Source organism: Nerophis lumbriciformis, linkage group LG01 (assembly GCF_033978685.3).
Source record: "Nerophis lumbriciformis linkage group LG01, RoL_Nlum_v2.1, whole genome shotgun sequence".
NCBI classification, from domain to species: Eukaryota; Metazoa; Chordata; class Actinopteri; order Syngnathiformes; family Syngnathidae; genus Nerophis; species Nerophis lumbriciformis.
In genome coordinates, this window is record NC_084548.2 from 40,230,071 (window position 1) to 40,247,474 (window position 17,404).

A 17,404-nucleotide genomic window follows, 5' to 3' on the forward strand; every position below is an offset into this window, starting at 1 on the left:
GACTCTGTGAATTCTACCTGTAAATATACTATTCCCCTCTTAACCACGCCCCCAACCACGTCCCCCGCCCCCGACCACACCCCCCCACCCGCACCTCCCGAAATCGGAGGTCTCAAGGTTGGCAAGTATGCCCAATGTATATACAATCTTATAAAACATAAGGTAGGGGGGATTGTCTTTAAGGTTGTACCCTGGTTTTTACACAGTCATGTGATCAAGTTTTGAAGACAAAACCTCAAAGTTGGTGTTTCCAGGCTTAACAACATAGTCATCAGAACTAACGACCAAAGAGCTGACAGCACAGCACAGTATAGATGTCAGCTCATGACACAGCCAAGCAAAAAGCCCACCAGTGGGACTTTACCCTGGATCAAAGGTTGCCACGCTTGTATTTCAGTGGCACAGTGTGTGAATTGTTTGCGTCTTTCATCCCAACAGCTGAACGCGTGTGCTTTGTTTATGTGTGTGGGTAGGTCGGAGTTTGGAGATTTGCGTAAATGGTCTTCCATCCCATGCACTCGCCCCTGCACGTGTACTCAAGTTGACACCCTCTCACGTACTGCTGTGTATGTGCCCACACCCCGGGGACACCCTGCGTGTTAAGCTAATATGGCCGACCTCCTTTATGTTATATATGCAGAGGGGAACCCTGAGTGCGTCTTTCACCATGCAGATCGGGCGTGTTCTTGGAGTCTACACTGGCCCAGAGCTGTCTGTTGGCCGCGCAAGGGACATGTTTGTCTCAGAACAGGTGTACAGTCCTCCAGACAAGCCGGTTGTAAAAGTTCCTTTTCATCTCCAGTCTCTCTGGTGTGGATGTTCCGGAAAATAATCTCCGCTGGCTATGGAGAGGTGTGTGTTAGATGCTTTGATGTGGTCTGCCCAGAACTTAGGCTGGGTTCTTCATGTTTGCTATCAAAAATAGATCCAGTTTAGCACCGTTACTGTATAAGGATAAATTCAGGTATGTTTTCACTATCCATTTAGAAGTAGCCTTAAGTAATTATGTTTAGCTTGACAGTTTAATTTACACTGACAATGGCAGTGAGCTATTCATTTAACATTATGTTTAAATTTGAACAGAACTGCACAGCATTACACATTTTTTTTCCTCTATCAATATTACCGTTTTGCCCCTTCATGTAGCTAAATAAGGTCATCAATTTACACCACTAGAAACTACCAACACAGTAATAAACAAATTACTCCATCAATATTTGATGATGTTAATCAAGAGTGAGCAATATTAGTTTTGTGAAGGCCATTATTTTTAAATATTCAATACTTGTACTGCAGGCTATTAGATTGCTGTACCCTACATTACAAATCTGGGGCCTATAAATGTATTAAACTGCTCTCTAAAAAACAGTCGGTTAGGTACATGCTCAGTATCGGTTTTATTTTATTTATTCATTTGCTTCAGACACAACAAACCAAAATACTCTTCATCTACACAATTCAAAGAGAACAAATAGCATCCCCAATACAATATTGGCATCTTTAAAAAACACAAAAAAACAAACAAAAAAAACAATAGTATTATTCAAAAAATGCAAAAAAAAATAAGGAAAAGGAACAGGAATATTTTTGTATCACTCTGATACAATAATCTGATTATTGGTCAACAATGCAATACTTTATCACCTGATATATAACTATATTCAGTATATTAGTTCAAGATACATACCATGTGTATCTTGTAACTCATGTATTTCCTCAATATTAAACACATTCATAATTTCATCAAATGTAGTTTGTGCAAATAAAGTACACCTTTTAAGATATTCTATGTTTCCTTCTTCTTGTTATACATGTCAAATACATATTTGCCATCAATATTTTTAAATTAGATGATGTTATTGCTTTGCTTTGAACTCCTCATCCAACTGATTCCAAACTGATGCCCATACTTTTAAGAGTTGTGTTAACCAAAGGCTGCTTTAAATTTATTTTTACTCTTGAAATTATATTTTCCATCACCATCTTTGAAACGTTTTTGGATATTTGGTGGTACATTATTTTGAGTTTAAAAGTTATTTGTGCAGTTTTAAATTTCACCAAAACAATAAATCAAAAAGTTTGTGATTTTATGAACAGTAAATCTGTGTGTTCTTAGACAACTGTGTGTATTATTCTTAGTTTTATTTTTGTAATGTGCAAAAGCTTTTTTAATATGCTCTTGTGTTTCTTCAGACTTCCACGCAGTAAATAAATATGGCAATAATATTTTGCAATATAGATTGTGCAAAGTTTTATGGTTGAGGATGTGTTTTCTTTGTCCTAAGATTCTAATACGTTTTGCTATTTTGCCACACAGATTTGTTTTCAACACAGTTAGATTTTTCTAGTACAGGTTTATATTCAGTTAATTATTTGTTTGTATGTTTTTTTATATTTATATTGTTTCTCGTACAAATAACTTTTTCCTGCGAGTGAGCAGTCAAATATCAACCTTTTAATGCATGGAAATCGGCAATAAGAATGTATAAAACAGGGGTGTCAAACTCATTTTCGCTCAGGGGCCGCATGAAGGAAAATCTATTCCCACGCGGGCCGGACTGAAAAAATCATGGCTTAATCATTTTAGAATAAAGACAACTTTTTTTTTTTTTACTTTGGCTAAAAATAGAACAAGCACAATCATAAAATGTACATATTACAACTAATCCTCTTGTCAAAACATTTCAAGTTATTAAAAAATGTTGAGGAAAAAAATAATGCTGTTTTAAAAACACAAAGGAACTTAGACTTTGTAAATAGCAATTAAACTTCAAGCACTTCCTGTTTAGCATTTTCATGTTGGCAGTTCATCATTAAACACATCTTTGGAAAAGCAATCGAGTTTCCTCAAACATTGGTGAAGTCCACAACTGCCACAACACATTCATGTATCATCATTCAAGTATTACAATCATAATATAATCAAAACAATTGTCAAAAAAATTACACCATAATAGCCAAATTAAAGATAACACAACTACACACTTAACCAATGTGAACATGGTACATTTAAGCAAACAAATAACAAATGTAGAAACATACATTTTTACAATGGAGTTCAGTGTGCACATTGTGCTGTTAACCAAGTTTGAGCGCTGCACGGAACTCTAACAACGAAGGTGATGGTCAAGTTGACCTAAGTCTTTGCGTTATTTTATCCGCTGAGTGGATAATTTGCAATTAAAGAAGGTATTGTGTGTCGCTACATCATTAGTCTGCCGCCAGCCACTACCGGAGCAGCTGATTGCTGCACTGAATCCAGAAGACGCTTAAAGTCAGCTGACACGTCATCCTAAACAGTGTGATGTGTGACATGAGTTACACTTGAATTACTATTGCAAAATCCAGTGAACACATTAAGAACAGCAGTTTATTTCATTAAAAAATTGCAACTCATTTTTATACTTAGGAAACTCATATTGCGGGCCGGATTAAACCTGTTTGCGGGCCTGGTACACCACTGGTATAACATATATACATGAAGAATGCTGTTTGGGCCTGTACTTAAACAGTAAAAAATATGCCTGTATTTAAACAGTAATACATTATTAATTTCATTCAACACTGTTGAATGAAATTAAGTTGTTTTGTCACTTTTTGCAATATTTATAGCTAAAATGGTATACATTCACCAAATTAAAATACACTTTAAGTAAAATGTCAACCAAGCTATGAAACATGTAATACTATACACAGCACCGGAGCTTGTTTGGAACAAATAACACTGAAAGAGAGAACACAACAGCAAATTTCCCCTGAGTGTCATAGTGTTCTTGAGTTGGGAAAAAAGGATTGCAACAATATAAGCATGACTTGCCATCCTGGTGCTCTTTTGGACCACAGCTTCATTATTTGATGACACAAAAAATAATGATTATAATAATAATAATGTGTTTTGTGTTATTTGGTTTTGCAATGTCAGGGGAAACAAACAAAAGTCCATCTGTTATAATTAACTTGCACGTTCATTAGGGGAAAAGGATGAGCAAGGATACACATGTATAAGGCAGTGGTGGTCTCATTGCGTCATGGCAACCTGACTAATGGTGATCTCGGACAAAAAAATCTGACTTTGAATCTATCTTCAATTGTCGCAGAATTAATGTTACACAAACTAAAAAAGGGAATTGATCAAACATTAACGGAATTAGAATTGGATGCAACATTGAGTAGCAGGTCACATGACAGTGTACAGTAAATGAAGGCTGACAGCCTATACAATATGTCCTCTTGATTGCAGCTGACAGGAAATGTTCTTTTTCCGGAAGCTGTGTTTGGTTTCTCCTCAGCTCTGGAATATGTCAGAACATATCAGTGGGGACTTATGACAGTGGCCTTGCAGTCTTTGCCTTTGCTAATTCTCTGCTCTGTGCAAGCAAAGCCAATTTAGAACAAAAAGCTCTGTTCATCCTGGAATGCGGCTGCTTGAGATTCTGTAAATGAGGAGTTCAGATGCTTGACGCCCTCGCCCCGAACACAAAGCACATGCTGTGTTATCAAGCCCACATACTGATCTCTTCCACCATTAGGCCTAATATAATAAACCACTAATGTATTATCCATGCCCTTTTGGTGCATAATGAAGTTAGCCCACATATTGCACAAATGTCCTCTGTGACAACACATGTGTTTAGCTTAGCAGTTAAACTCATGATTACTGAGCCTCATATCTTTAGCTGACAGCCGGCAAAAATGTACCCATCAACCTCTTGACCCTGGCTTGATGTAAATGGAAATTACACGGCGACGGACTCTTGAACGTTAAAGTCCGAGCATCTCTCTCGATTGATTCGCTGCAATTTAATCTGGCAAAATTACTTTTTTCTGCTACTGCTTCTGATAGATTGGTGTCCCATGGAGGTATAAACACATACGGGCAGTCAAGCTTCATGACATCTTAAGAGGGATGTGTGCGAGCATCTGAGCATGTCTCTGCAAGCATCCAGTGCATAAATAAACCAGCGAAGCAGTAATGGCCTTGTGCACTAAGCATAAGCAATAACCCGGCCTACAACACGTCTCCCGAGAGTTGGATCTCATCTAAAATAATACCCATTTATTAAACATGATCTCCTCACATAGCTCATCCCATCTACCGACAGCATGTAGATTTATGAAACGCACACGTGTGTCAGGCAATGTCAGCAGAATAGAAGTGGTGTGTGCACAGCGGCACAGCAAACGAGTGACCTTGATTAGTCAAAGAAGAGCGCATAGTATTACCAAGAGTCATTAATGTGCCGATAAAATCCAATGCCTTTTTATAGTGCTATTGAATGGAAATAGAGTACGGACATTCTATGTTCCCAAAGGATGATACCTCAGCTGCACTGAGTCCTTCTCCGGGAACTACCGGTGGATGAAAGCTAAAAAAGCAGGGGTTTTTTTGGCCTTTACTCAAAACATTTGAATCTCAAATCAACACCATTAATTGAAATAAATTGAAATAAATGTAATTGGTGCTTGGTAGGGATGTAACAATATCAAAATATCACAGTAGCATATCTCGTTTTGTATACCCTATGGCAGTGGTCCCCAACCTTTTTGTAACTGCGGACCGGTCAACGCTTGAAAATTTGTCCCACGGACCGGGGGGATGGTATTTTATTTATTTATTTATTTTTGTCATAAAAAAATATAATCATGTGTGCTTACGGACTGTATCCCTGCTGACTGTATTGATCTATATTGATGTATAATGTAGGAACCAGAAATATTAATAAAGAAAGAAACAACTCTTTTGTGCGAATGAGTGTGAATGAGTGTAAATAGGGGAGGGAGGTTTTTTGGGTTGGTGCACTAATTGTAAGTCTATCTTGTGTTTTTTTATGTTGATTTAATTAAAAAGTTTTTTTATTTTTTTATTTTTTAAATTAATTTTTTTTCTTGTGCGGCCCGTTACCATTCGATCCACGGACCGGTACTGGTTGGGGACCACTACCCTATGGTACGATATTGCAGCAATGTAAAAAAAAGATAACATGGAGAAAGAAAAAAAAAGTGCTACTTACAGTAGGGAAGGGATTCATATGGTCCCATTTCTGGGTGGATCTCACATGCAAGGAGTGGGTGTCGAGGTGGGGGAGTTATTTTTGCATGCAGTCTGCTGATGGAAAGCGCAACTGACGCTGTGGTCAATGTTGAAATTGCCGTAAAATACATTTCAAGATATTCAACACTAATGCCATCTGGCGGCTAAAGTGGATAGTGCAGCCCCAATTGGTCACGTTTCATGTGTCAGGTAAACCGCAACAAATGGTGGCCATATGAATCTCCTTCCTACTTATATTAAGGATAAACACACCTACTGTAAATAAACACAAACCTAATACTCAAATGGTGTAATCATATTAGTACTACCAATAGGTATTTTCAAAGTGCAAAGAAGCAAACATAAAAAAAATAAGTTTAGTGTTTTTAACCTAACGTTGTAAACATTTGGTGTAAGAAGTGGAAAACAATACCGAACAATAATGAATATGTTTCTGGGTTTTAAGTTTTAACTGACAGTGTAAACAAACAAGTGGTTCAACAAGACTAAAACAATGTTTTTCAGTATTGTATCTTTCAAATTACTGTACAACAGTAATAATTTAACTTTTGCAATTTTGCACCTTTGCTGAAGTACGTTCACCAATATTTTAAATCTCTCCTTGTCCACCACTGACAACGGCTGCAGGCCTGTGACAATGCATTCTCCGGTACACTGTGAAGTTGGTTGAGCTCTTGTGCTGTCGTGAGGAAAACTTGATTGTGAAATGCCTCACAAATTGATGTTTGGCCTGGCTTACATCTTGGTTTTGTGTTTATAATCTCTCCTGGGTGATAATTAATGAAGTGACTTCTCGTGTTGCTTGTATTTGCGGACTTGTAGACGATCGCAGTCAGACAATATCTGCAAACCGTAAGTTGCATGTCCATCACGTGTTTTCCTCTTTCATTTTCCTAGACTGCGAAGCCAAAATGCGCTGTGCAGGGGATTATCAGATGGGTTTACTGCATGGTGCCAAAATAACCTACACTGGCGGGTGTACTCCCTGTTCTCATTTACCATCATGGCATTATTGTGAGAATTTTGAAACCGCTATACCACGATATTTACAATACTATGAGGTCCCAAGTGCTTATACACCCCTCAAACCCCACCACCAAAACAGCACAATTTGAACATGTGACATGCATTTTTTTTTTTTTTACAAAAAAACATTTTTTAGACATTAATATTGTATGAAAAAATTACAACACAATGCCGTACAAAACACTACAGTAGTTTTATAAAGTCATGTAATAATAATGTACAAATTTTACATTGGAAAATGGACTTCTACACTATCTCCTTCCAGCTGCTTCTCCGTCAAACACACCATCAAATGCTTTTCCATATTCATAAATAAATGTTCGCCATTTAGATATTATTTTGACATTCTTGGCTGGCGTTAGACTCATCCTGCTTCAGTATAGTGCAGACAAGCAGTGATACGTTCGAATTGCTTCACCAAGTTGGTGACATGCTTGGTTATGCACCCACTAAATTTCAGAAGACATTTTTGTTCCATATATTAGCCGCACTAGACAATAAGCCGCAGATATATACGTTGCGAAATGAGTTATTTAGTAAGATTCTGTAAATGTTTATTTACATATCTTAATTGTTTCCAAACGGTGTCTGTAACACGGCAGTAAAATGGCTGATCAAACAAAACAGACGTCATGGACATTGACCCACTACGTGCGGAAGCTAGCTCTCTAATGAGCTTAACAAACACAATAACTCCAAGGTGACGTTTTGGTGAATTTACTGAGGAATATGTCAAACTGAAACAATACAAAAAGAATTACCGTACCTTGTAAGTTCATAATACTAATGTCATTACATTACGATAACACATACAAATATGCATGAAAACACTCCTACAGACATCACACATGGGACGGTTTGGCAGGTTTAAACCATTTTAGTTATATTGTAAAACTTACAAACATTGCTCGGAGTTATGAATGAAGAATCCATATAAGTAGAAATGCTATCAAGGCTAGAAGACTGAAAGGCAAAAAAAAAAATCACTGCTGGTAAATGGAAGGACACCGCAGCACCCGCAGTGAGAAAACGCATCCAAAAGATGGTGCCATAGCACAAGCAATAAAACACCCTCTCAGTGTTTTTGCTTGTTTGTTTTTTATTCAAATTATTTTTGTTATGGCCGCCAGCGAAGAAAAATCCATAAATTAGCCTCTCCATCTAATAAGGCGCAGGGTTCAAAGTGTAAGAAAAAAAGTAACGACTTATAGTAAAAAATGTACGGAATTATACTATTTGAACGTTGCCAGTCACATGAATTGCAAATACAATGTTGACACTCCTGTGTTAGAATGATCAAACCCAGTTTAATAAGAACACAACTGATAAGTCGGAAGCCACCACCACTTTTTTAGGCTCACAAAGCTCCAAATGGAATACAACAATGCTGACACTACCAATGCTACTGGTCAATAATATCATGCACACACCAAGGTCTTCATTATGACTTTGTTATGAATCAAACATCTCTATCAGTCCGACTAATGAAGGTGTTGCACATAGAAGAATCTGATTCTAAACATGCTTTCTAAGACCAATCAATGTAATAAATGGTTAACATCAGCTCTTTGTTTTTTCACTCTGAAACTCATTTGGTTCACAACACAGTGAGAGAATACAAACACCCAATTTTCCCTTTAACGAGCTCAGCCATTAGAAGGAAACCCCTTATCGGCTAAGGAACCCTATTTGGTAACTTAACTGTTGGAAATGGAGACAGGGTGCCTCACTGTGAAGAAGTCGAAATGGAAGATTTCTACCAGCCATCCAATTTAACTAAATCAAAATATATATGCAATGATATTGTAATTATATAAACATGAGGTATAATAAAATAGTATTGTAATTGTCAATGTCAAATAAAAAAAAAATACAATCTATTAAATTTTGAGAGTTTTATTCATTTGTGTATCTTGAAGCTTATTTTCAAGTGTTTACATGATGTAGCCCGAGATCCTCTTTCGAGATACATTAAAATACATAATAGTATCAGGGTAACGACGAGCATGATTGTTGGGAACAGTAAAATATCACATTGAAGTACATTCAGATAATATGCCTTTTCCACCAAAGGCTGTCAACTAATGAATACTTTACCAACAGAAATCAAATTAAATGGTAAATGGGTTGTACTTGTATTTTCTACCTTTTTTAAGGAACTCAAAGCGCTTTGACACTATTTTCCACATTCACCCATTCACACACACACATTCACACATTGACACACTGATGGTGGGAGCTGCCATGCACGGCGCTAACCAGGCCCATCAGGAGCAAGGGTGAAGTGTCTTGCTCAAGGACACAATGGACGTGACTTGGATGGCAGAAGGTGGGGATTGAACCAGTAACCCTCAGGTTGCTGGCACGGCCACTCTCCCAACTTCGCCACGCCGTCCCTCAGTTGTAACTCTCAGATGTAACTCTGTTCATAACAAAGTAGGAAGTGTTGGTTAAATGGGAGCAACAAAGCTGTACACATTCAATTGGCCTCAGTAGTAATTGTATCTATTAATGTCTAACCTTGTATTTTGTATTTTATTTCACTGTGTGTTATATTAGTATATAGATTATTTGTATGGTGTGTTAGAGTGTGGTATTTATTTAAAACCCAACTATGGACAATAGTTGGGTTCTAAACAGCACATCAGTTCCATTAATTGTTTGGAAACTATGTTATGTTTAGGAATGTTTCAGTCAGGGTTTTATATGGATAATTCCGATACGATCATCCATGAGTGAGATTGGCCAATACCAATACCGATACTGATCACATATTTTAACTGAAAATGTTTCTATGCATTCATGATGAGTGCTATCGACATTTTTAACAATATCAGCACAATATTTTAAGTAGTTCCTTATTTGATCTTTTTTACATACAATTGTTAAGCAAAACAAAGTCAATACTACTCAATAACTTAATAAAATTAAAAACTATCCATTACTCATTGATATCATGTTTACCCTCATTGCCCTTCTGTGTCCATGCAGGGACTAATTGTCTAAATTTGTAAACATTACCAGGGACTAATTGTCTAAATTTGTAAACATTACCAAAAACAATTACAAAAAAAAGATTTTGAGAAAATAAAACTATAGTCACTCTAGTATTGATTATATATTGATAATACCCTTGGTATCGACACCACCAATTTATGGATCGATTTTCCCTCTTATGTGTAGTGTACTGACTGTGACAATGCTAACTCACCAACAGATGTTGTTATATTATCCTCTCTTCATTATTATCCTCTCTCCAGACACGTATTAACCTACTGGTGAGTTTTCCGTTAAAATCTGCTCGCTTTCTGCTGGAACGTGCTTCCATCTACACTTCTTAAACTTCACTAGGCTCTTATTTGTTGTTGTTTCTAGCTAGCTTAGCAGCTAGTTTAGTGATTAGCATGTTTGCTCCTGCTTGCTCCCAGTGTGTAGCATATTTAGCCCCGTCCTAATACTTGATAACGATACTTAATATATGAATAAATGCAGTTTATTTTTCGTAATCCTGGTGATTGTCAATAAATTAGGAGTGTGGCTCTACACTGTAATGTATATGTAGATATCATTTAGCCGTTAGCTTGTCAGCAGGGGGACTAAACCCGGGGACTAAGAATATGTGCAATATCAACTAGAGGGGATCAATGTTTGGGACGGGAAATAAAAGGCATTAATCGGCAATTGCGGTCACATACTTTTTTAAGAAAATCAGCGGCCGATTGATCCACACATCCCTATTATGGTCCCTATTCAAATCTAATTATATTATTTTATATAAAGTTTTGTACAGTATGCATAATCATTCAATTACGATAGATAGTTATTTACAATTATCTAAAATTATTATTTTTAAAAGTCACCCCAAAAAGTTTTATAATGCTATAATAATCTAGCACTGAAATTAGGTAGTGTATTACTATGAATCTAAATAATTGCACCAATAGGGGTATACAATGAACATTCAAAGATGGATTCTGTTTGGACAAAGGTAAAAACTATTAACACTTGATACGTATTTTATTTATTTCAGAGCAGCACTGAAAGACCTTGGAGAGCCAGAAAGCAAGCGAGCGCTGGCCTTGGTTCGAGCGTGTGACCAGCGGATAAACCTTGTTCATGCGTCTCCCTGCGTGCCACTCCCACATCACTATGAACTGTGAGCAGGACTTTGGAGATGGGGGCTTGGGAGTGACCCTGACATTACGACTGCTCATGCATGGAAAGGTAGGCGTCTGCTGTTTCATGTCACATGCTGCGCAATATGTCTGTGCCTCATGAATGATACACCTATTCGAAAATATGTATCGTTAACTGTCATATGTAGTGAAACAATTGTCAACTGGCACAAATCACATACTGTAGGCCACATGTACAACATATATCGGTAACACTTTAGTATGGGGAACATATTCTAAGTAACAAAGACTTAATTTAGAATGATTTGGACACTCGGGGAACATATTGAAAGTAACAAAGACTTAATTTAGAGTTATTTGGTTTTGGTTAGGGTTAGGGTTAGAGGGTTAGGGTTAGGGTTAGGGTTAGTAATGGTGAATATGTTCCCCATACTAAAGTGTTTACCGACTTACTTGTATAATAAGGCCAAGCAGAATAAGGCATTAATAAATACTTAATAATGACTAATCAAGAGCCAATATGTTACTAATTTGCATGTTAATAAGCAACTAATTAATGGTGAATATGTTCCCCATACTAAAGTGTTACCCAAATATCATATTCACTTCATCTGGAATACACTTGAGAGCAGACTACTGGATTTGTTGTTCATTTATCTCTACAATGGCTGTGTTATAGATCAATGAAAAAATTGCCACATACCATACATAGTTGTCCTTCGCAACATTGCACTTCAAATTAGGTGGTTTCACCACATTGCAGATTGTTTTGGTTTTTTTTGCTTTGTTTTCTTAAGCATATCTAATACATTTTCGGGCTAAGTGAATTAATTTTCAAGCATACAAATGGCTAAATGAACTTAAGATATCAATATTGCAGTAGTATTGGCGACTAAAATAGACCAAACCAATCAGCGCACGCTGTTCAGTATCATGGCCACTGATTGGCTCAGCCTCCGGCACAATTACTATATTGGATTAAAAAAGTGTAAAGATGACTAAAGGGTGTTATTTCATGTCTAGAGGGCTCTCATATTATTATTGTTATTTGAAAAAACATATTTAGAAGGTCACAAACAGGTTTTTAAACCTCTAACGATACAAATATTATATATGAATATAATTATGATTACGATTTCGACTTCATGTCTGGTCGTGTCTTGAACTAGTTAACTGGGATAAACTAGGGTTGACTGCATACAACATACGTGACTACAAACTATAGGCTAACAGACATGTGCTCCTGGAACAGGCAGTTAAATATTTGCCATGATATTTGGAGATGCAAGCTTATTTACAAACTTTCCTAAACAAATATCTATAGTGGCTGTAACATGGATATTGTAAGAATTAATCTGCTTTGCTTTGATTTTATGAAGATGTCCAGTGATAACAATGCTTCATTTTTTGTATTATAGGAAGTCGGCAGCATCATAGGAAAGGTAAGACTTTTTTTTTCTGACTGTGCATGATTTTTATTTCACAACAGAGTCAATTTCAGTGCTTCAGTGTACTTTGATTTGCATCTTCTTTATATTGCTTTATTACTGTCAGTCATATTCCCACACTGGTGCGGGATGATTCACAAGCCTTCTTGGAACCATACTCATCCTTCCCTCTTGCTTATTTTTTGTGGGTCAGCAGAAAACCTCCTGGTCAGAATATCCTCCTCTAAATGTAATTGCCTCAAACCAAGCCCACCAGCACCCCCATTACCTCTAATGCAACACAGCAATCCATCAAAAGGGGAAGAGAACATTAGCGTATTGACTGCAAGCATTCTGTTGAAACTCAACTCCGCGGATGCTTTCTTGTTGGCCCCATGTGGGCACTTGTGGTGTCAGATAGGCGGGGCCCGGCTGCCTTGTAATACAACACCTGCAGAGGGCATCAATAGAAAAAGGATGACAAACATAAAATAGATTCATGACAAAATAAAGCGTGCTGAAACAAATTATGGAATATGCTGCATATAAATGTTGTGCAGTGAAAAGCATGCGCCTCAAAATAAGAGGAGATAGAGGCTTGTTATCAGTCAGGGATGATATATTTGAAATATCAGCAGGAAAAAGAGTGGTGAGAAGAGAAGGAAATAAGTTGAGGCATTTGATTTGCAGCACTTAGGCCCCGTTTTAGCCACACTAAACCAGCGTTTAAGGTCCCCCTCCTCGGACAAATTTTTACACGGGTTAGTCGGCCGTGTGTTTCTCGAATCTCCGGCACTTAGTTTTGTATGGACTCATTGGTCGTTTACAAAGTGAGTTCGGAGAGGAAGTGACGCCAGAAAGACCCAGCCCACAAAGGAAGTGACGCCAGAAAATCTGCGCCCCACACAGGAAGAGACATCAGAAAGAACGCGCCCCAGCCAGCTTTGTAACAAAGATGGAGGCGGATCATGCAGACTTGCCCGTGTTTCTCCTTCTTCTACATGTACACACGCTTTTGGAAATCACAAATCAATACCTTAAGAGAAGGCAACGGGCGATTGCAGCTATTTTGGATACTACACATCTCAGACGGCAAGAGAACTTTCGAACAGTCAGCTGTGATTCTACTTACCGAAAAACTTGGTGCCTTCCTCCCGCGGATGTGATCGTGATAGGGCAGTGTGTGACTACGAATATTGCTTTATGGATGTGACTGTGAAATGGCCAGGCAGTGTACATGATGCCCGCATCTTTGCTAACTTCGCCATTAGCGCGCAGCTGAAAGATGGAACCATCCCCTCGTGTCCCAAAGAGTTTATCGCATTGTCTACTTCCTCATGTCGATTAAAGATTTGATTAATTTATGATGGCTCAGGTGTGATTCACTACAATAGGGCCCCACAGCACACTGGATTCTAGTTAATTGAAATTCCACAACACTGGATATTGTTCAAAGGAGATATATTTTTAATTTAAAAACTTACACACAAAACACAACAAACACATATAAAATGCACATTTACAATATAGCTCTTTTAAACAACAACTTCACAGTGAAGTAAAGTCATCTACTGGAGAGCTTGGAGCAGATGGACGCTTTTTTTTTTCTCTTTTTTTTTTCACGCATGCATACTAGGTCACGTTGCGCCGGTGGATGGAGGACGTGGGGGTCTTAAATGGTGGCATTGTTGTGTGTGGACACGGATAAGGTTAGGTGGGATTTACCCTGGATAACCTTATCCGGCTTAGTGTAAACGGGGCCTTAAAGGCCTACTGAAATGCGATTTTCTTATTTAAACGGGGATAGCAGGTCCATTCTATGTGTCATACTTGATCATTTCGCGATATTGCCATATTTTTGCTGAAAGGATTTAGTAGAGAACATCGACGATAAAGTACGCAACTTTTGGTCGCTGATAAAAAAGCCTTGCCTGTACCGGAAGTAGCAGACGATATGCAAGTGACGTCACAGGTTGTGGAGCTCCTCACATCAGCACATTGTTTACAATCATGGCCACCAGCAGCGAGAGCGATTCGGACCGGGAAAGCGACGATTTCCCCATTAATTTGAGCGAGGATGAAAGATTTGTGGATGAGGAAAGTGAGAGTGAAGGACTAGAGGGCAGTGGGAGCGATTCAGATAGGGAAGATGCTGTGAGAGGTGGGTGGGACCTGATATTCAGCTGGGAATGAGTAAAACAGTAAATAAACACAAGACATATATATACTCTATTAGCCACAACACAACCAGGCTTATATTTAATATGGCATAAATTAATCCCGCATAACAAACACCTCCCCCCTCCCGTCCATATAACCCGCCAATACAAATCAAACACCTGCACAACACACTCAATCCCACAGCCCAAAGTACCGTTCACCTCCCCAAAGTTCATACAGCACATATATTTCCCCAAAGTCCCAAAAGTTACGTACGTGACATGCACATAGCGGCACGCACGTACGGGCAAGCTTGGAAGCCACAGCTGCATGCGTACTCACGGTACCGCGTCTGCGCAAAGTCCTCCTGGTAAGAGTCTCTGTTGTCCCAGTTCTCCACAGGCCAATGGTAAAGCTTGACTGTCATCTTTCGGGAATGTAAACAATGAAACACCGGCTGTGTTATCCGGCACAACAGTCAGGGGGTGCATTCTACGGCGGGGGTGCGTTATCCGGCACAACACCTGCCGCAATACACCGCTTCCCACCTTTAGCTTTCTTCTTTGCTGTCTCCATTGTTCATTGAACAAATTGCAAAAGATTCACCAACACAGATGTCCAGAATACTGTGGAATTTTGCGATGAAAACAGACGACTAAACAGCTGGCCACCATGCTGTCCCAAAATGTCCTCTACAATCCGTGACGTCACGCGCAGGCGTCATCATACCGAGACGTTTTCAGCAGGATATTTCGCGCAAAATTTAAAATTGCACTTTAGTAAGCTAACCCGGCCGTATTGGCATGTGTTGCAATGTTAAGATTTCATCATTGATATATAAACTATCAGACTGCGTGGTCGGTAGTAGTGGGTTTCAGTAGGCCTTTAAACTAAATAGCCGTCAGGCCTTTTCTGTTTGGTCTCCACAGCAAACAGAACACCAGAATCAAAGGAGCATAAATCATGGCCCTATGATACAAGATAAATAACAGGTTGGCTGAGGTAGATGACAGTGTTTGAGATGCTCCTGGAAGAGCAAAGGTGCAAACAGAGGTGTGACACTACTTAAAAGAAAATGAAGGTGGAGATGATTCCATCTAAAGCTCAGCAGAGGATCATGTCACGATCTGGAGCAATGTTCCTGTCTCTGACAGGAGGCGTCCGCACTTTCACTACGCATGCATACGATTACAGCAATCGCACATCCTCCTCTCACACAAACGTGTCGTATCTTGCTTTGTGTGACACATAATTGCATCAGAACACCGCAGCATAATATTCTGCTTTATTCCAATAAGGCTTGATGATAATTGCCTTTGAAAAGTGAGACTCATCTCAAATCTGTGGATATTATGACTGCTTTTTAGTACATGTGTCTCTTCTCCCAAACTGACCTTCATTTTGTTTTTATTCCAGAAAGGAGAGACAGTGAAGCGAATACGTGAGGAGGTACGGCCTGCACCACTTACACTTACACATCACAACATTTCATCATTTGTTATGACTGAGGATAGGTACCTTTTCACATTTGAATGCCAATTCCCGGTACCTGGGAATCGATACCAGTAGTCAACAGTACAATTAGTGGTGCTTTTGTGTGTTTACAAATTAATTAATGTTAATTAATACAGTTTTTTTCGAATGTTTTTTTTTAATCTCACTTTTTTCATTGAACATTTGACATTGAGCTGGACTGGCTTGTTGTTATTTTGTTTTCTTTGCAAGTACTGTACTTTATTATGTAGTAGACTTTGCATGCAGCTGCAATTCTAAGATGTTAGATGGCAGTAGTGTTATAGTCTACATACAGTGTGTTGCCTTAGTCAGGAAGTAGTCTTTGCTATTAAGTTGAATGTGACCGTTTTTTTTGTTAAGCCTTACAAAGAGTTTAAACAGTAAGTGTTGTACTTATTACACACCAGCCGTTTGACTGTAAAATGCATCACCAGCTCAGTGGCCTTGTGTTTAGAGTGTCCGTTTGTGAGTTCATACCAAAGACTACAAAAAAATGGGACACTTAGCATCAATTGTTGGAATTGGGGGTTAAATCACCAAAATGATTCCCGTGCGTGGTGCACGCTGCTGCTCACTGCTCCTCTCACCTCCCAGGGGGTGATCATAGTGATGGGTCAAATCCAGCTGACAAATTTCACCACACCCGGTGTGTGTGTGATTGACTTTGACTTTATCTTAGGTGTAGTTTTGGTTACCAATTTTGGAGTTGTTGAATGCAAAATCGCTAATGCTAATCAGTAGCATGTACTGTATAAGGCAAATCCAATTTTGGAAAAGTGGAAATGGAAACCGAACGTGACGTCTCAAGCAACAAAGGCATAGAAATATAGCACTGTTTGATTTTACGTGAATCGGTACCCGGTACTCCTTGGTGGGTGCCTAAAAGGTGCCAAATTCGGTACCGACACCTCGTTCTTATGACCATATTTTACTTGTCGTTTCCTTTGCTAAAGGCTATGTCTGAGGTAGGAGGCAAGCTGCAGTGAGCGCAGCTGATGTTGTTATGATCACAGTTTGTTGGTTGGTTGGACAAAATCTACTTTTTAAGAAACTTGTCTGTCCACTCATACCACTCAGGTCAGGAATAT

The 17,404-nt window shown here is 38.5% G+C and overlaps 1 protein-coding gene across 2 annotated transcripts in view; it reads left to right on the forward strand.

Moving 5' to 3' along the window:
- pcbp4 (poly(rC) binding protein 4) overlaps positions 1-17,404 on the forward strand; it is a 92,123-nt gene that overhangs the window by 27,721 nt on the left and 46,998 nt on the right. The window contains exons 1-4 of one of the 2 annotated variants that reach the window (XM_061981156.1): positions 10,263-10,356; positions 11,109-11,302; positions 12,633-12,656; positions 16,218-16,250. In XM_061981156.1, coding sequence (XP_061837140.1) covers positions 11,195-11,302; positions 12,633-12,656; positions 16,218-16,250 — 165 coding nt within the window. In that variant the 5' untranslated portion in view covers positions 10,263-10,356; positions 11,109-11,194. Of the gene's footprint in view, positions 1-10,262; positions 10,357-11,108; positions 11,303-12,632; positions 12,657-16,217; positions 16,251-17,404 lie in introns of those variants that run through there. The other variant, XM_061981155.1, reaches the window with a different exon arrangement.